The following is a 20,953-nucleotide window of genomic DNA, read 5'->3' on the forward strand; positions in this document are numbered from 1 at the left end:
TGGAATAAAAGAGAAATGACTCAAAAGTATGTGATGGGAGGTTTCAGACTTCCCTCTTCATCCAATAAAAAAATGTATAATATGCAGACTGGATCAGATCATATTAAATAATGGTCACCCAAAACCAGCTACTGAGAAGATTAGCATACAGAGGAAGTACAGGCTACAATACAAACTTTAATAATTCTCGTATAATAGTAGAACACCAAGAAGACGGCACATAATTAAACTTTGACAGCAGCAGCAGTAATGTTGAGCCATCCCCAGCAGCAGTGATGCTGCTGAAAACAGGAACACGAGTGGCTCTCGAGATTAATAAACACAGAGGATTTGATTACTGCTGCATTAACTGATAGCAAGCAGCTTAATGCTGTATAATCGTCCGCTAACTGAAAATCCCTCCCCACAAGGACACCATGGAAGCCAAATCAGTGGCAGGGACTCGCCAGAGGAGCCCTTCTAATCTGCCGTTATGGAAAAAACAGCATACAAGGACACAAGGACACTCTGAAAACTGAACCGAAAGAGAAGTTGGTACAGATTTAAGACAGCAGTGCAGAGATCTTAATGGACAGAAAAAACCCGTTTAAAAATAATCCATTGCTTTAAACTGCATTCAGACTGCATGGTAATTCAGCCACAAGTCATTACTCTTAAGAGAGGAGAAACGATATAAATACACAGGCTGGATCAGCTGCATATGCTCAGAAAGTTCCATGCAGCTTTTCTTTAGCTTAGTAAGCAAACTGCTGTCTACCTGGTCTGCATCAGGATGACATCAGACTATAACAGAAAGGAAGAGAGAGAGACAGAAAGAGCTGGATGCTTGCTGCAGTACTCTCTGTCAGCTACTTGCCTGCTCGCTGCAGAGTCTCAACACACACACAAACAAATACACACATCAGATACATACCTCTTATTCCATGCTCACACCGGCTCGCAATAAACACCATGTGAGCAGTAACAACCACGAGATAAACAGTTCTGTGCACTGAGAATATCCTTCTTCAGCAGGAGACAGACAGACAGACAGACAGAGATGGGAGGGGGGACGGGGGGCAGGATAGACAGGCTCAGCTGTGACGATAACCAAAAACAGAGTAGCTGCTTGCAGTCTAACCAAGCTTCCAATCTTGCAGTCTGCAAGCTTCACCTAGAGTGACGTAGGCACTGTGTAAGTCCACTCCTCCTTCCCTTCCTCCCTCTCTTCTTGTTACTCTGTCTGTCTTCAGCCCCTCCCCTTATCTCACTTCCCCTCCTCACTTCTTCCCTCTAACTCTCTCTCAAATACTTGCAGTGAGTGTGTTCATGTGTTTGAATGCACTCTGTCTGAAAGGCAGGTCAGATCTATGATGTGTTACAATTAAGACAATGAGGGAAATAAAATGAAAAGGTGAGAAAACAGAAATAGGGAAAGTCACAATAGACTAGTCACTTTGACTGTCATACAGGTGTGAAGGGAAGCAAATGATTTTTGACTGATCTGTTGGATGACTGGATGAGTTTCTGGCATGTCAGAAATTTTGATAGGCTGTCCATCAGTTTGCATAGTCTCATGAGTCAGGCCTCAATTTCATCAAAAATTAAAACATTCTGCTTGTTAAAACAAGATCCATCCTGTCCATCCCCATTGGATTAATGTTCTTATGCAATATCAGTATATACAATATCAATTTCAGTTCCATCACAGATAAAAATAAGTGGTTATTTGGGAATCAGGGATGCAGGATTAGATTTCCCGTTTCCAATCCAATCATGGTTTACAATTCCAATCACTGCCCCATTTGACTACAGACCATCTGGACCAGGGCTGGGTATCTGAGTCATTTTGACACCAATCAAAAACCTTGAATTTGATACCAAACCTATACGTTTTCAATACCTTTGTTCTAACTGTGGCAATATATAAAGCACACATTATTGTAACCACTGCTGATCACATAGACTAAACTGCTTTAACAATAGTTGAAGTTGAAAATTTAACAGTAAATTTCTGCACATCGATAATAGAAACATCAACAGAATGGCATGAAGGATGCTTGGAGAAATGCATGGAGGCCAGCTTGGTCAAGCTGTGGTAAGTATGTCATGGGTGAGGGATGGATTTCAGAAATTTAATTATTATGGAATTAATAATTAAATAATTCCATAAATAATTATGGAATATTTAAAAAACACGGGTAAGTTTCTGAAATCATACACTCATATTTTAGGGTTTCTTAAGGGTTCTTCTTCTCGTGGGTTAATGGTTTTAGCTTCCCAAACAGGTATCCTCCTGGCACAGCTTGGTTGTAAGGTTCTATACACAACGTATGAAGGTTCCCTCAGTGGGACAACCTGAAGAACCATCTGGATGATTTTTCCCCCTAAGAATGTACAGTCTGGCTTTAATACCCCATTGATTAAATTATTAGATCAAACCACCACCACAGCCTCAGCTCCAGAACAATGCTGTTGGACAGATTACTGAGGGGTATGGGGGCTGCCCTGAAGCATTTATTATGGTCACTAGTCATTATTGGTGTGATTGGAATTGTGAAAACAGAACAACATTATTCTAGTAATAGCACTGGGTCAAGCTGCGCAATTCTTTAAAAAAAAATTCCCCACACACTGATCACACAAATAACAGACATGAGGCAACCCATGGACAGCACTGTAACTATAAATAGCCAATGTTCTGTAAAATGCACCAGCACTTACTGGTCAAGACCGGTTTTATTTAGATTGCCTACACTAACTGAATACACTAACTGAATACTGTATAGATTGCCTAAACTAACTAAATACTGTATAATATGGACCTATAAAGCAGTATTTATATATAAATATATAAATACTGCTTTATAGGTCCGCATTATAATGCACAGGTATAGGAAACCGAACTCTTCTGACCTGTCAGGAGAGCTGAAGTCTGTGGTGCTGATGCCTGAGCTGAGGAGCAGGATGTCACGCTAATGCTACAGTGGTGGTGGCTAGTGTGATCGCAGGGGTGATGGTGGGTGTGATGGCGCCTGTCAATTTACTGGAAATATTCAGTAGCTGCACAGAAACTGGCGACCCACTGTACTTAGATTTCACTGCACCAGAAGTATATGTGACACACACACACACATACACACAAACATATATGCATTACGGTGCCATGATGGGGTGTACTTGGTCTGCAACAATGTTTACGTAGGTGGTACATGTCAAAGTAACATCCACATGAATGCCACGACCCAAGCTTTCCCAGCAGAACATTGCCCAGAGCATCACACTGCATCTGCAGGCTTGCCTTCCTTCCATAGTGCATCCTGGTGCCATCTCTTCCCCAGGTAAGCGACACACAGGCACCCGGCCATCCACATGATGTAAAAGAAAACGTGATTCATCAGACCAGGCCACCTTCTTCCATTGCTCCATGGTCCAGTTCTGATGCTCACATGCCCATTGTAGGTGCTTTCAGTGGTGGACAGGGGTCAGCATGGGCACTCTGACCAGTCTGCAGCTATGCAGCCCCATACACATCAAGCTGCAATGCATTGGGTGTTCTGATCATAGCTATCATAGCTATCTTTCTATCATAGCCAGCATTAACTTTTTTTTTTTTTTTTTTTTAGCAATTTGAGCTACAATAGCTCTGCTGTGGAATTGGACAAGCTAGCTTTTGCTCCCCACGCGCAGTGAGCCTTGTGCGCCCATGATCCTGTCGCTGGTTCACCAGTTGTCCTTCCTTGGACCACTTCTGGTAGGTACTAACCACTGCATACTGGGAACATCCCACAAGACCTGCTGTTTTGGAGATGCTCTGATCCAGTCATCTAGCCTTCACAATTTGGCCCTTGTCAAAGTCACTCAGACACTTCCACTTGACAATTTTTTTCCTGGTTCCAACACATCAACTTCAAGAACTGACTGTTCACTTGCTGCCTAATATATGCCACCCCTTGACAAGTACCATTGTAATGAGATAATCAACGCTATTCACTTCACCTGTCTGTGGTTTTAATGTTATGGCTGATCGGTGTGTATACAATGGATATAAAATGGCTACACACCCCTGTTAAAATGGCAGGTTTTTTGATGTAAAAAATGAAACCCAGATAAATCATGTCAAAACTTTTCCCACTCTCAATTTGAAATTACAACGTGAAAAACAATCACAAACATTTTAGAGAAAAATAGGAATAATAAAAAAGTTACAATAACCTGGTTGCACAAGTGTGCACACTCTTTTATATAATAATTCCATAAATCCAAAAGGTGTGTTTGGTGCAAAAAAAAAGCACATCACCAAAAGAACACCATACCCACAGTGCAGCATGGTGGTGGTAGCACCATGCTTTAGGGCTGCTTTTCTTCAGCCAGAACTGGGGCTTTTATCAGGGTGGAGGGAATCATGAATAGCTACAAACACCAGCCGATTTTAGTGCAAAAACTTCAGAAAAAATAAAATCAAAAGGTGCTTCAACAAGGTATTACTTTAGGGGTGTGCACACTTATACATCTAGGTTATTGTAACTTTTTAAAAAAATTTGATTTTTTTTATTGAATTTTTATATGTTGTAATTTCATGTTGAGGGTGGAAAAAGTTCTGACATGATTTATCTTGGTTTCATTTTTACATCACAAAAACCTGCCATTTTAACAGGGATGTGCAGACTTTTTATATCCACTGTAAATGGTCACGTTCTTTTTTTTTTTTTTTTTTTTGTACAATTACTGTGTATGCTGCTAGCATGTATAGTGCATGCTGGCAATGAAGCTCACATGCAAGTAGATGCAACCTAAAAACGGAATCGAGTCTCCACATTCTATAGCTCTCAGTTCACTGCCTGTTTTGTTGTGATATCTAATCAAATTAAAAATTAAATCAGCATTGTGTTAATGAAAAGTATTAATGCAGAATTGAGCAGGTTTTGTGTCTATTTTAAGCAACTAATTGTTTTCTTAGCCTCTTCTGGTTGTCCTGCACAGGGGGCTTGAGGTCATCTTAGTGACCTTTGTACTGGGCCTGCAACGTCACGACCCTCATTAAATCAGATAATGACCCATGCAGCTTATGTCACAAATGTCACAGTAATATGAATGGAAGCAAAAGAAGCATTCCACTGCTGCTATCTATTGCCACTCACTTAATTCTCTAGTGAATCCTCTTACCAGTAATGTAAAAAATTAGTTCAGATGTCTCTAAAGCCAGAATCTGTCTTACCACCACATCAACAGTCAGCAGCCATAATCAAGTGGCCTCGACCACTTAGTGTGCTCAGTGACACTGCTCTCTGCAAGCTGACTCACTTTGAGGTATCATCAGTACATAGTTGATGTACTATACATATTACGGGTGCGAGGACAGCATGTGTGTGCTAATCCTAACCTACTATTCAAGGGACGGTTGAGCACAAATGAGATTGTAGGTTGCATCCTGCAGCACATCCCGCAAATGAAGGACTTTACAGGCTGAATGAGGCTTTCAGAGCACTTCATGTGGCAGAAAGTGTAGCTGATGCAGAATGGCAGGCGTTTATAACTGCTGCAGCGGATTTGAGAATATTTGCCCTCTGGCTAACAAAGGGATTCTGAATGAGACTCAGCCAGTATAACATTAAAACAACATTCAGTAGGATTGCTGAAAGTGACGCAAGAACACTCCCAAGAACTTTCAAGCACTAAAGATCTTACAGTCCTAAAGGTGTCAATTTAAACCATTAAAAATAATCTATGTTGAATAATAAATAGCAGAATAATAAAGCAGAAATGAGAACTAACTCTGTATTTACTGTCATTAAAAATGTAACAACTAGAAATATGCATTAATATGCAAATTAGACACAGCGATATCCAGAGCACTGCTGCAAAAAGCCCACATTAGCTCCACTCTTGGTATTTGCAGCTGGCATTTTTTTTTTAGAAATGGACACAAGTGAGATTTATATGTTTTTTCTCTCACATGTCCTATTTTAAGCAAATTATTTAAAAGTAGCCAAACCACCATTGTTTCATCGCTAACATTAGCTAACTAGCAATCAAACTTTGAGCTTAGCAATCAAGTTTCATACACATGTTCTACAGCTAAGAGCTTCTGGTTACCTACTGCACATCACTAGAATCCACGACAGATGAGTTCTGTTGGATTTTGAATACAGGGATGCATCAAGGCTACCTCAATATGCTGCTCCCAAATGCCCAACTCATAAGACATGTAACTGAGCTCTTTGTAATAAGTGAGGTCATCTAAAATGCCTCTGAACTAAGAAGCAGGGTTTGTAGAAGCCAGCAGAATGCAGTCACATCTGTTCCACAGACGTTTCATTATAGAAGAACAGACCATTAAGGGAATGTTATTGATTTTGTGGTTGTTTATGTTCTCTGATTCTTTAGTCAAATAGATTCATAATCAGTGAACCACACAAAGGAAGTTAAAAATGTTAGTCCTCTCTGGGGTGCACGCATACACACACTCATTGGTCTCACTATCTTGATGAGGTGCAGCATTTCTATTGATTTTTGTGTAACTGTAGATAAAGAAGGCTACTCCTACACATACTAACTGGAAATCTTTTACTCATCTAGTCTTTCAAATAACAATTGGTAAGGAAAAATGGGATTTATTTTGTGAGGACCAGTCAAATGCAGCCAGAGGAGAAGAGAGAAGCTTCCAGACACAGGATGCCTCACACTACTGATAGCCATGCTACCCTTGCCCTTTTTTAAATCTCTCACCTGTGCTCATCTGGGATGGCTGTGTAGACGAGCATCCACACACATCCACACACACAAACACACCAGTTAATCCCTATCAACAAGTAATGAAATAAGGATGGAATGTGGAAGCAGTGCACGTCAAGACATGCTAAAACAAGAAGCGCTACAATAGAGGTTTTCCTTAAAAAAAAAAAAAAATTCTATTTTTCCCATATGCTACCAATCACCCTGTTGCACTACACACAGCGTAAACTTCCCAGCTTGTCTCTGAGGCTTTGCCTATAACTGCACATGCCACTCTGAGCTTTCTATTCAATGTGCTTCGATCCTGGAGTGCACATTACTAACTCCAGGATTAACTCCAGGACTAACACATTAACAACATGGTGCCAGAAACCTTAATGTTTTATAATGTATTAAAACATAGATTTGTAATCTATCTGATGATAATATTCTTACAGATACATTGTGTATTTCTGGTTCTCACAAAAGTTTAATTCAATTCAATTTTATTTGTATAGTGCTTTTAACAAGGGACATTGTCACAAAGCAGCTTTACAGAAATAAATGGATTCACAAAAAATATATTGTAAATATGTAAATTTATCCCTGAATGAAAAACAGATACCATTATTTAAAAAACAAACAAAAAAATGTCTGTGAAGAATATATCTTTATGATCTGTCATTGCACAGTGATGCATATGGTTAGTGTACAGCCAATGTGTGGTTGAAAGTGAAGGAGCACCAGCAAAAGAGTGTGTAGAAATGTGTGTTTAGGCACTGGTTATCTAGAAACTTTGGTAAGCAATGCATTTTTTCCTTCCCTGTTTCCTAAGAAGGCAAATCACATTAGTTACAACAGTTCCTGCCCAAGACTCACTCTTTCTTCAGTGGATAATCTCACCTGGATACTGAGGTGTCCCTAAGAACTGCTGATGTAATCGTACAGACTGTGCTGTGCTGATAGACAGTACTCATACCGAACATCCACAACATATTTAATAATGTTTGTCTTTACTCTTCTACATCTGTATACTGTACTTATTTATAATCTCACTGTCCAGTGTTACTCAGAAGAGGATGGCTTCCCTTTTGAGTCAGGTTCCTCTCAAGGTTTCTTCCTCATCTCATGGAGTTTTTCAGCACCACTGTCGCATCTCAGTACAGATCTAAATCTACTTCCGGATTTCTGTAAAGCTGCTTTGTGACAATGTCAACTGTTAAAAGTGCTATACATGTATATGTTCACCTATCATTTAAATGTGAAACAACATGCATCACTATTTGTACTTCAGCTGAAGAAGTCACAAAAGAGCAACTGTTTCCCAACATAATCTGCAGATGTTTTAGCCCAAGAATAAGTATTATCCTTCAAAGTGTGGCCCTTGGGAAGCCTGCACTCTCTCTTCCTTGTCATGTTTACAATGAAAGAGAGGACTTGGCTCTCTGAGGAGTTGCTCTTCCAGGCCAACACAAAATTCAATCTCACTTGCAAATAGTGCTATCTCTTCTCCTCTGAGTGACTGGCTGAGCTGTGTGAAGTGCCTGAGACCCTCTTGGGCACCTTGGATAAAAATGACTGTCTCTACACAGTCACACTCACACGCACTTCACATATGAATACACATGCATGCAGGAAGATGGATCTAAGATTCATAGGGAAAGGCTCTTGGCCATGGCTGTCAAACCGATAAACCACTACAAAGCAATTACCAGTGCTGTGAGATTCTGTCATGATGCATTTTCCAGTGATCACACAATGTGGCCTAATTTCACGCTCTTCTTTATACATCAGTCCTCAGTGATCCTCCACCGTGTGATATTGTGCTATTTCACTGTCTCTTTTATGATGCACTTACCTGGAAAAATGAAATGCTGGTTTAGTCAAGAAAACATTAATCTCAATCTTACCCAAGGTGTTTTATCCCATTAGCGGTTCTGATGCATGTGGCAAAGTGAGAAAGAGCAATGCATTGTTATCTTTCTGTCATCAGCTATGTGAGCAGCTGAAAACTCACAACAATACATTCCACAAAATCACAGAAAATGATGGATCATTTTCATCTCTTTATGCTGTAGTGAGCTGGGATGTAATGTGTAGCATTCAGCCAGTAGGGGGCCTCACTACACAACCAACACAACAAGGAAAGAGAGAATGTAGAATGAAGTGAAACATTGCTATTGCTTGAGCCAGGCCTCTCTACAAAGAACTATCAATGATTACTGATAACTATTTATTTCTTACTGTAGGTGTAAACTCATATCTGGATTACATAAGCTTCTGCTTATATAATCATACTTAATGTATGCTGGTGTTGTAGCTGCAAAGGCCACTTCGCATCTCCAACAATTTAATGCAGAGTGGAAACTCAGGGGAACTCATTACAGTGAGTTTGCACAATTTCTGATGCAGGTTTAATCCCATGCTTACATTGTGGCAATATGCAGGTCCACATTCAATATTCCGGTTCGACCTGAAGCAGAAATGCTGCAAAAAGACAGTAATAATAAAAAAGTCATAAGAGTCATGAGATTAGAAGTACATTTAGATGACACACTATAGAAGGCAGGCATCATTCTGCAATCCTGAAACTCTTCCTTATACAAATGAGATGGCCAAAGTCCTGTTAAAGAGGCTGAAATGATCATTTTTAAAAATCTACACTTCCAAGGGAAAAGATAGCAAATATATGATAAAAAAAACAATTAGTGCTCTAAATACAAAGGTCTGGCTGAGCTCCATCAGTCTCCATCATACTAAGGCTGCATGTGAGCCTGTTTAGTGTGTGCCACGCAGCGCAGGCAGGATTTAATGACTGTTTACGAGCTGCAGTGATCCATGTTCCACACACAGCTGTCAAAGCACTGCCTGCTACTTCCTCAAGTGTTCATGAGATCGCTAATGTGGGTTGGGGGTTTAGGAGTGGGGGTTCCTCCGCTAGGAAAATCAGTCGGCCTTAGGCAGACTTAATGATATGGGCCCAAAGTGTGAGGGCTGTCTGTGTCTGTAACTTTCAATAACAAAAAGGTTTTTGTCCATATTTTATCTAGTAAGCAAAAGGCAGTCACTGGGACAGCACGACTGCCGAAATGTCAACCCTTAGAAAATGACTTCCATTTGAATTGTGATGAGCAAAACATTCCAAGATGGAGACTTGCACAGTCAGCAGTGATAAAGCAGTTTATCAGGTGCTATCCGGGGCTGCCAGCTAGCTATTTGACATGATGTATTTCAAGGCCTCTTTTAACTCTGTGACACTCTGCAGCATATCAAAGCTTTCCAGACTCCCTTGTTTTCAATTTTGCTTTCAATGACAAACTGAAGAGCTGCAATTTCAAAGAGAAACCTGTCACATACAGTATTTACTTTCATTTTTCATGCACCCCTTTAAGGGGTATGGAATAAATGCTATTTGAACACTTGTCACTTGAGGGGAAAAAAGTAACACAGAAAAAGTGAGAAAAATCTTTTTCATCTGAACACCACAGGTTGACATTAAAGGTTATTTTCCTCTCTTTTATGCACTAGTTCCTGAAAGATTTAGTTCAACAGATGATACTATGAACTGACTGATGGCTTTCATGAGAGCAACTGTTCACTTAAAAAAATAAATTAGACGTTATACCTACTAACACTTCCTGTCTGTTTTGTTCATTATCATCCTGACATTATTGCCAAACATCAAATGAGTAAACTGCCATGAATGTCTAATGGCCTGAATGTGTCAGATGGCATAATGTGATTCATCATTCACCCTCTGCACAGAAGCAGGATTTGGGTGGTAACTAGGTGTTCTGGTATGGATGTGAACAATACACAATTACATTGAAATGTATCCACACAGGACATGTGCCCTTCCTTGTCACCTTTAAGTCCTTAAAAGCTGATCAGGAGCTACTTTTCATCAGTGCCAGAGGGAGGCAGATTGGTGTTTGGGGACCACTGCGAATGGTAGTCAAGCTGTCATTTCACTAGATAAATCAGCAAAGGAGAGGAGGAGGACCACCACCACCACCTGCCCCCATTCAGATACATACACCCTACAGAGGCCCTGCCTCCAGAGCCTCATCATGTATTCACATTCACTACCTGCCTCACCCAGGCTTCTTTAACGAACACTTCAGAACTGATTACTGGGGAGCAGGAGGACTGGCATAATGACTGAATAGACTGCATTAGCAGAAAATGTAGCTTGTGTCCTTTAAAACAATTCAGTGAATTGCAATTACTTAAAGGAATACGTATTCAAATACTTTTAAATATGACTTTATTTTAAACAGCAACAGACAAAGCAAAAATTTTCAGTAGCACTACACTCATTTGTATCACATGAACAATGGAAGATGAATACTGTCGCTTTCATCATGTGAAGGCATTATAATAATTTAATCATTAGCTGTAATGCATCAGATTTTTAGGAGATTAGGTTATTTACCCACAGTAATGTTTTCAAGTCAATGATATGTAGAATTTACGTTTTATATGCTACATGCGATCTACTTAAAATCCACCTGTAACTCTTAATGCAGAATTTTTTTTGCCGTCCTATTCACTATTTACCTATTCACATAATTGAGTTCTAGCATGTACGCACAGCACTAACATGCCTAATAGAACACCATATATTTGAACAGATAATTATAGTGCATTCACGTCATGTTCGGATTATGGTAATTATATCTCATGTCTTTGTCAAATGTGTATTTACCTGTTCTGAATGCTCTTTGGGAATTTTCTGAAAGCCTCATGTTATATGCCAAAACAACCAAAATGACAAAAATGAATGAAATTAAAAGCTTCGACATTAAAAAAAACTATAACGAGCAGTAAACAGTAATAAACTAATATTTTGCTTTTTTAAAAACGAGTAGTCTCAGGTACACTTCACACAGTTTATATTGGTTGGTCATCTTGGAGAATCTGAGACAGTTCTCCTGAAGACTTTGACTGTCGTACTTGCTTCTGTTCTTGCAAGCAAATCCAGACAGTCTTCATTATGCAAATAAAGCATCTCTGGGTTTGGTACACAAAGAATAGTGAAGAATTCGAGGAATACAGCACAGCGTGTTCTGTCAGTGTCGTAGGGATCTTGACCCCTGAACACTTACAGCTGCAGTACAGCTTCTCCCACATTTAAGCATGTGTTGGGTGGAAAGGCTAACATGAGGCATGTAGATACAGGTGGAATTCTTTATCTTTGTCCCTAACATTCACTTCACTGCCAAACAGGCCAGAAAGGATGCAAGAACCTGGAATGTAGTGCTATTTCAGTCTTTCCTGCTGAAGGAATCTTACACATTCTCAAGTCCTGAATATACATTTTTTTTCCCTCATTTTCCTGCATAATTATGCCTGCCCCTCTTAAAGACAGGCCTTTTTTTAAAAAAGGAAGGAATTGCAAATTAGGGAAGATTGATTGGGCCAGTGCACAGAGTAATTGATCTCTGGCACTTGTGTTATTCCCGCGGCCCCTTGTGCCTAACATGATATTAAAAAAATAATAGGAAGATGAGAGCTGGGCAGATAATAAAGACAGTGGGAGAAGGGAGTGATTCGAATAAAAAGCATTCTATCTAGGGAAGAATGTCAAATATCAATTAGTACTGTTTACAAAGAATAATGAAAAAAAGCATATTGCAACCTGACATGTCTGCATACTGTTTAAACACACATCCAAAAAGATTTGACAGCAGCATCTGGTTGATTAGGTATAAATGTTTCTGACTGCACATATGTTTCTGTGAAGTAGAGGCAAAATAAAAAAAGTCTCTAAAGCCTTTCAGTTGTCTCATCTTAAAACCAGCACTGTTCCTAGAGATCCGCTCATGACCACACTCTGCTCTCTGCATCCTAAATCTGTCAGGCTTAGGGCCGCACAATAATAAGCCCAATTTAAAAGCCTTCACTAAAGTCAAGAGGATATAGTGAAAGAGTGCCAGAGGAAGAATGGGGTTTGTGTTTGAGGAAGAAAGAGTTCGGTGTTGGCAAGCTGAATTTTAGTATGCCGTACTTCTCACAGACGACTGAATTACACGTTCTCTGCTTTAAAATGCAGGCAAAGGCATTTCATTACCGTTCTTTGAGGTGTGGCAAGAAGGTGTAGCTATGAAAATACCACAGCTTCAGTATACAGAAGAAATCTGAACAATGAAAGCTCGCTCTGTGATTTGAAAGAAATTGCTGAGGTCTCGTGAATATATCTCACAGGGACATGCTGTTCTAATCTAACGGAGTTTGAATAACACAAGGTGAAAAGGCTACAGATATCAAACTCTGCGTTCTTCTTTCTGGGAGTGTTCAAATTCCTCTCTTGTTTTTAGAATCAGAATCAAAAACACACAGCTTTGCCATTTCGATACAGATATGCAGAACCCTGCAACTTTAATGAGCCCATCCACAGAGGGAGGCGATTACTCGTGTGCCAAAATCAGTGAAAACAAACCTTGTTAAAATAAGCATCCCTATGGATATCTTCCTCATGAAGAGAGGCAGCTATACACGTACACATCAGAGATCTGCACAAAGTGGACTCCTTCTAGTCTGAAGTAAATAGGTAAGTGATGTATTTATTGAAAAAAAAAGAACATCATGGGAAATTCAGGGCCATTCTGTTGTATGGTGAAATGGACCTTTGGCTTTTCCAAATGTTAAATTTCCTGCTTATAGAGGTAGTGTTTTTGATGGGCAATTGATGTTCATGGTGCTGTTTCAAAGCAATTCTCTCACTGTATAAATCCTTTAGTACAAAATAAGCCATGGTAAATAGATAGTCTAAATCAAATACAAAATATTACACTCAAAAAATATTCACTTTTTATTATTTACTGCTAGGCCTGCTCCTGTCTACTACACCAGCATTTGTTTCAGAATTGTACCCCAGATGATGCTGCCATTAAGCTGAATGACTGTATAAGAATCACTGGGAGGTTCCTGTGGAGAAAATAATATACTTTGTAATAAGATGGCGTGCAGTTAGTGATCCTTGGAAAAAATGTGGTAAATGGTAAATAATATGACTCATGCAAGCCACACAGAGAAAGAAAAAAACAGCTAGAGCAGGAAATGGGGAAAAAAAAGACTTGCAGAAAGCCATCTTTTAGTGCTACATTATTACTTAGACTGAGGCAGGGTCGCTAAAGCCTGCTGCTGGATACTGACCTCAATCCAAAGAGTTTACGTTCATCTTTTTTAAATCTAATCCAAGATCACAAGATGAGTATCATTCAAATTCCTAGGTACTTACTGTTAGGTATACTGATACCTTCAATATTGATTCAAAACCAATATTTTTTAATAGTTTCTTTGTAAGAGGGTGTAGCCTCTGCCTCAGACGCACCTCCAGTAGCCCAGGGACAGTCTGATACACTTAGCTGGCCTCAAGCTTCAGAATATTGCAGGCTCCAATTCATTCTTGGAAGAAAAGGTACCATACTATTCTTTTCTGGGGTGGTACCATCAAGGGGACATTTTTTTAACATTTGATATGCATCTTTTACCTAAGAATGTCCATGTGTAGTATGTTTAATTTGCGTTTATGTAGTCCTCCTTAAGGTCCAATTATGTACCTTAAATTATTTTGAAAGGTTTGCAGGTAAAATGTATAGTGTGTTATTGACTATTTTTCACTTTGTATACGTGTATACCTCTATACAGTGATTTCTGGGGAGAAATTAAACTTCAAAAAAACAGCATCATGTCTTTGAAGCATTTAGTTCCAAGTAAATTAAATGTCCATGTGGTTGGTCATTTAATCACTTAGTTCTTAACCACATTCAATAATAGATTTTTAAATATCCTCGTACAGTATAGACACATCTGCATCTAACAATTAACCAGTCAAACTTTGACTTACAATGTATTTCATCTTCTGCTGTCATTGCTGGATACATCAAGACAAGAAAAATTTAGATTTTCTAAATGTTTTTACACACACACACACACAAAATAATAGGTAAATCACAAAAAGAGAATTTATATGTCTGACAAACACTTCATTTAAAATCACATGCAGATGATTCTCACCAGATGGTGTTTTTGTGTCTCCATAATATTTTTTTTGTGATTATACCAGTGACCAAATATAATTTCTTTTGCATTTCCAAAGTAAGCGACTTAGCTAGTACAGTACAACTGAAGTCACCATGCCAAAACACTACTGTTCTGTGGCCAGTGATGAGGATGCAACTTTCATGTAGAGATGAATTAACATATGCATTAACACATGAGTTAACATAGGTAGGTTCAGTGTATGATGAAGTTTGCCAGCTATCAGTTTGCTAGCATTATCATCATCAGACAGACAACAGACAGACACACTCATGCCCTTCTCTCTTTCCTCTGTGTATCAGAAAGAGTCAATCAGATATCACACTGGCATGACAAAAGGTTTGTGAGACTAATCTTTTGCACTAAGCCATGAACTTGTTTTCCATAACAAGAACTGACAAATATGGTACAAATATGTTTCTTTTCAATATAGCCTACAAGGACACAACAAAGGACTACTGGTCTCATGCCACTCCTCCTGGATGAGCCAACACTATGTCATCAATATTAGATGAGTACTGACCAGTGAAGGGAAAAATTAATAAAACATGGAGACTCAGATAGAGGAGTTCATACTGTTCAGGTGAACCTAGCTTTGAACTGAAGCCTGTACACTCAGGAACGAGACTGGTAGAATGCTCTGAAGCCATGCTGAGGAACTATACATTGAACACTGTACTTTAACTATATGGCAATAAAGCTGTCCATTCCGACATTACAGAAAATCCTAATGATGACAAATTCATTTTATTATATTGTATCATCAATTTACAACCCAGTTTAATGAAATGCACCAACAATAATATGCTGTGTTCTGAGACAAGACAGAGCTTAAATAGGTCTGAAACATCGTAAACTTGGAAAAGATGCATGGTGATGAAATGCTTATGAAAGCACTGGCAGTACATTTTAGTTAGAACTGACTTCAGTTTAGTAAGAACCCTGGAACAGATCATATTACTGGAAAAACAGCAATGGCCATTAATTCCATCATAAAACATTTCATCAGTTTACACAACAGATAAATGTGTTTTTCATATTCTAACTTGGAAATTAGAAAAAAAAACAGAAAATGCAAAACTATTCATTACCAGAAACACAACTGTAGCATTTACCTTATATCCTTGTTAATGCAACATACCACCACACAATGGAAAATACAACGAAATAAGATCCAGCTATACTTTGTAAATGGAGACTCTGCTCTGAAATATTAATAGTGGCTAATTACAATACTGGCACTGGGGCAAAGAAACTAACAAGGAACTGGACATATGAAACATGTTATTCTCCTTACAAGGAAAAGGCATATACATAGAAAATAACCAGTGTTAGGAAAAACAACAAACTTGATGGGACAAAAATGGACATTATCATTCAAAATAAAAGCTGGGAGTAAGAGCTTAAATAGGTCTCATCCCTAAAGAACAGCCAGAAGTAAGAAAGTAGGTAAATCTTTCCACAGACTATGGGAAATAAATGTTCATATAATTGGATGCAAATGACATAATCTTTCTAAAAATCCTCCTCTGTGTAACCTCTCCCAAAATGACATAGTGGCTCCCCTATGTCTCTCCCCTAGAGACAGTGAATTGGCCTGAATGAGTTACTCACCATCCATGGAATCACTTGTTCATCTGGATCATTCCTCTACTCCACACATGCACATTTCCATGTAATCAGCCAGGTCTGCCAGAAATTCCAGTTTCTTCTCAGAACAGTGTTTAAATGTGTAGTTGAAGTGAGCAGAATATCTTTAGTCCTTAAATCTAAGCACAGCAGAGTCCTGCCTGCAAACAAGGCTGATGTACAGCTCAAGATAACCAACCTGTTCTCCAAGTGTAGTCTCCAAGTGTAGTCTCCTAGCTACTACTTCAATGAACGTGACTTTCCTTTATTATACAGGTTCCAATACACCCCTAGAACACTCCTAGAAGTCCACAGGAGGTTCATGAATGGTGCCAGATAGACAGCTGGTACTCAGCATATCTGGAAGATTTGTGAAGTGCCCCAATAAAAAGGCAGCTCTCTGTCCAATGGGTGGGAAAGAAAGAAAGAGGCAAGCTGAACCAGGACAGACAGGGTACGTCCAGGCTGAAGTGAAGCCTACATGCAGTAAATTAATCATACCGTGCACTCAAACAGCCTGCTCCTTTCAGTGGCTGGATCAGGTTGCCTGGCCTCTACTCTTACATGGCTGTTTTTTTTTTTCAAGAATTTAGAGTATTCAGAGGCCAAAGCTTCTGAAAACCCATTTCCTTTAACAATTGTCAATGACTGCCTCATGCCAAAAGACAGCAGCCTTTTAAAGGCATACGTTTAATACAAATACTTCCAGTGAAGCAAGAATGGTATTTGCAGCAGTTAGCCTGGTTTTAAACCCTGAGGATCAAAAGAAGCTTTTGGTTCCCATGAAGTAAGAAAGAGTGTAAACTCTCACAAAAGTCAATGGCAAAAATGCATTGAGCTGATACAGGAAGAAACTGAGCTATATCGAGATGTGAGAATAAAGCCACAGAACAGCCATCAGGAATGACTCAAGCCACTAGAAATGCCTGAGGTGCGGACTTCATGTGGCATACTGCTGAGAGTGTGGAGCTTTCTAATACCATCAGCCGGTTCAGATAAACATTTGCTAGGCCATAACTGTGGATTTCACAACCACATCCTTGTCCATGTACTAAACCGCAGGCTATTTGCTTCAGCCAGAGTGTAGCACTGAAAGTGTGAAAGAATTTGGACTTGTAAATTTTGACCACCATTTCAAGAACTGTCTTTGCAGTTCTTCTGAGACTGTCTTTCCATTAGATGCTCTTAAAGGAAAATGAGGAACTCCAAATTTAAGATGAGAGGAAAAATAGCATAAGGAGGCTGGGTGTCTGGGGATGGAATTGGGATGGAAATTCTCCCAAAGAGATCAGTTATACAAAAACATACATATGCCAGATGCCGATGCAATGTAATTAGTATAGAACGAATAGAAAGAAGAGCTGAAGCTGAAAAACAGAGCTAAGGCTGTGGTTGCTCAAATACTAGGCAGAAAATTATACAGCTTAGAATTTGTGCATGGTGACTGACTGCTTTGCTGAGTCTAGTGGCTTGACTCAAAGCCCCTTGCCACTAATTTTAGCCTTGTCTACTGGAAGTGGCCAGAAGAACTCTACTATTGATGTCATGACTCCACTCTTACTCAAACATGCGGAATTGTGTTCAGGTTCTTGAGTCTATTAATCAAAAACAGTTTTATTACTAACTAAGCAGTCACAACACACTTTGTTTATCAGAATGACTGAATTAATGTGTTTCTTCATACACAAATTGTGTAGCTCTTTGTACTTAGTAACACTTTAGAAGGAAATGTTGGGTGTGTAAACATTCAGAAATACCCCCAACATCACAAACACAATTTCATGCTGACCCTTAAAACCCTTAAAAGACCTTTAAAACCTAAGTTTCTATTCCTCCATAACATAAACCCCTACAAACCAACAGCACCCAGACAAGGTGACAAAAATAGCATCATGCAATAAAATTTCAGATGTCTTAAATTGCAATAGCAATAGCAAATTACCCCCCACGCCACCAAGACAGAACCAATGCTAAAGAACCAAACCTTACAATTTAGCTAAAGTTTAACATTTACCCCGCCTTAACTTGAAGAATGTACTCTGAAACAGAACATTCTATTAGGTTCAACTGAGAGAACAGGTGTCACTGAGCATGTCATTGAGAGGTCCCCCCTCAGTCTGATGATACAGTCTCTTACCTTATTGTTCGAACAGAAAGGCAGTACTTCCACATCAGATTCAACATGGCCAGGTCATCATTCACCCGGTTGCTACAAATATGCTCCAAAGAAAATGTTTCCTTTGATTCCTTTAATCCAAAGGCAAAGCAAGAACATGAAAGCTAGGCTACTGTATGAGGCACCTAACTTGCATTGTGTAGCTAGTCATCAACACCTCTGGCATTGGGAAAATCCCTTCCTTCCACGTCTTCCTTCACTTGGCCACAAACAGTGTTTGATGCTTGAGAAGTCTCAAGGAGAGAGAGAGAGAGAGAAATGATGAACTCAAACCAGTTCCAGTTACTGCTGTTGTTACTGGTGTGTTCAATTCACTTTCATTTTGTAGCCAAACCAAACTGTTCCCTTCTGGGAGGTTGCTAGGCAGGGCTTTAAGATTACCAAGTAAGGCTAGCAGCTAAGCACAACTCAGACATGCCATGCCTTACTTCTCTGAAGTCAGATATATGATATGGAATGTTGTAAACTTCTAATTTAAAGCCTTTCCTCTGAACAGTCATTACTTTTTCCAGCTTTACAGTACAGCTTCTCTCATCTGTTGGGAGAAACTTTGCTCCTTTTTTGTGTTTGATTTATGTGACAAAGACTGAAGCCACATGTGACAGATCTTCTTGAGGAAGATCAGGCCAATCCTGTTCTGACCAGTGTTCAAGCTCTGAGATGACACATTGCTTAATGTAATCAGTTTAAATAAAGTAAACTGTGTCGTAATGGAATAGAGCTGTGTGTGATTTGTGGTCAGGAGACACTCTGAAAAATGCCTTTAAAGACCAGTCCTGTTAAGGAGAGCATGAGGTCATCATTCAGGGCTGTGAGTCAATAAAACTTGGCAAAAATATCCACAGCTGGAAATGGGTTATTCTTGAACTGTAAATTAAAGCCACACAGGCATAGTCCAGGAACCTTGAAGAGATCATGAAACGAAAGCAATGGAGCAGAGGGAAAGCAAAACGCAGACTCCGAGCTCAGAAGAAAAAAACAATAAGAAAAAAGCACTGCGAAGAAAATTAAAGCACAGGAATGCCTAAAAGAAATAAGGCAAGTGTATGAGGAGGAGAGTAATATTAGAGAGGATATGTGACCAAGGGAAAGCAATATCAGACGCTGCTTTAGGGTGAATGTTTTTTCGCTATTGTTTTTTTTTGCTATTGGAACCATGTTACCACCAGCTCCCCACCCCCTGTGATGCCTTTATTTGATTCATCGTGTTACTTGTGTAGAAGAATAGGTACCTTGAGGCTAAATTCTGAAACTGTTCACCCCAAAGAAACAGGAAGAGCACAGGGGTGTGTTTCATGAGACATACACATTTCAGTGAAGAAACTGTTCCCCAAAGTCCACCCTAGAACTGTATGTCTCTGTGTAGATCTGAGTCTGACTGACTTTATACTATACACCCAGAATTGAAGATAAAATGCTCTCTTTCACACACACACACACACACACACACACTATCTGACAAAACATTTAGGCTGTGAAGATACTGTAAAATATACACCAAATCTAACACTCTCATTATCATTTGACATGTTTGACAGCTTTTTCAGTGACATGCAGTGTGCTGAGACAAACTGCTAAAGTGTGCAGAACCTCCTCCATCTGAGTGAGTCTGACACTGTAACACCCTCCACCACGTCCTCCCATGCGTGCACGCACGCACACCACACACACACACGCACGCACACACACACACACACGCGCGCGCAGTCCAGCTTTCCTGTTTCATAAACCTTCAAAATTTTTGGCAGCTGTAGACAGTTTGGGGAAAAAAAATTGCTCATGACCACAAAGACCCTGCCAACATACTTTCCCCTGATGTCTCACACACACTCGCACACAACATTTTTGCAAACTATAGGACTGCACCATTTCTGTTATGAATACAGTCCTAATAATGATTAATAATCTCTGCAAAAATACTGGACATGAAATTCATTACAGCTGAGACCTGGGTTGCTTGGAGTGTTACTCTGGATTCTCCGGTTTCCTACCACTGTCCCAAAACATGCCAGTAGGTGGACTGACTACACTAAATTGCCCCAAGGTGTGAATGTGTGAGTAAATGTATGTGTGCATGGTGTTCTGCAATGGACAGGTATCCCATCCAGAGTGTATTCCTATCTAACGCTCCATGCTCCTGGGATTTATTCCTGAACCACTGCGAACCTGACCAGGATGAAGCAGTTATTATAGATGGCGATGAATGGTTCACTGTGTATGGAAGTACAGATGAGAAGAAAAGCCTCACAAGTGTTTTGGGTATGAGAAAAATCATACATACACTCATTGGCCAATTTATTAGGAACACCCCTACACCTGCTCCAATGGTGTGCCAGTAGAACAACGAATAAAAGCAGATACAGGTCAAGAGCTTCAGTCCAAAGCATCTCAAAATGCACAACATGTCAA

General features: G+C 39.5%; 1 protein-coding gene across 9 annotated transcripts in view; it reads right to left on the minus strand.

Annotated features, from left to right (window-relative positions):
- The window catches only part of iqsec1b (IQ motif and Sec7 domain ArfGEF 1b), a 182,991-nt gene that overhangs the window by 41,407 nt on the left and 120,631 nt on the right, over positions 1 to 20,953 (minus strand). The window contains exon 1 of one of the 9 annotated variants that reach the window (XM_026932605.3): positions 18,506 to 20,541. The exons of the other annotated variants lie outside the window; for them this stretch is intronic. Within the exon in view, the coding sequence (XP_026788406.3) occupies positions 18,506 to 18,552 (47 nt within the window). The 5' untranslated portion in view covers positions 18,553 to 20,541. Of the gene's footprint in view, positions 1 to 18,505; positions 20,542 to 20,953 lie in introns of those variants that run through there. 9 annotated transcript variants of the gene reach the window in all.

Source organism: Pangasianodon hypophthalmus, chromosome 20 (genome assembly GCF_027358585.1).
Source record: "Pangasianodon hypophthalmus isolate fPanHyp1 chromosome 20, fPanHyp1.pri, whole genome shotgun sequence".
Classification (NCBI taxonomy): Eukaryota; Metazoa; Chordata; class Actinopteri; order Siluriformes; family Pangasiidae; genus Pangasianodon; species Pangasianodon hypophthalmus.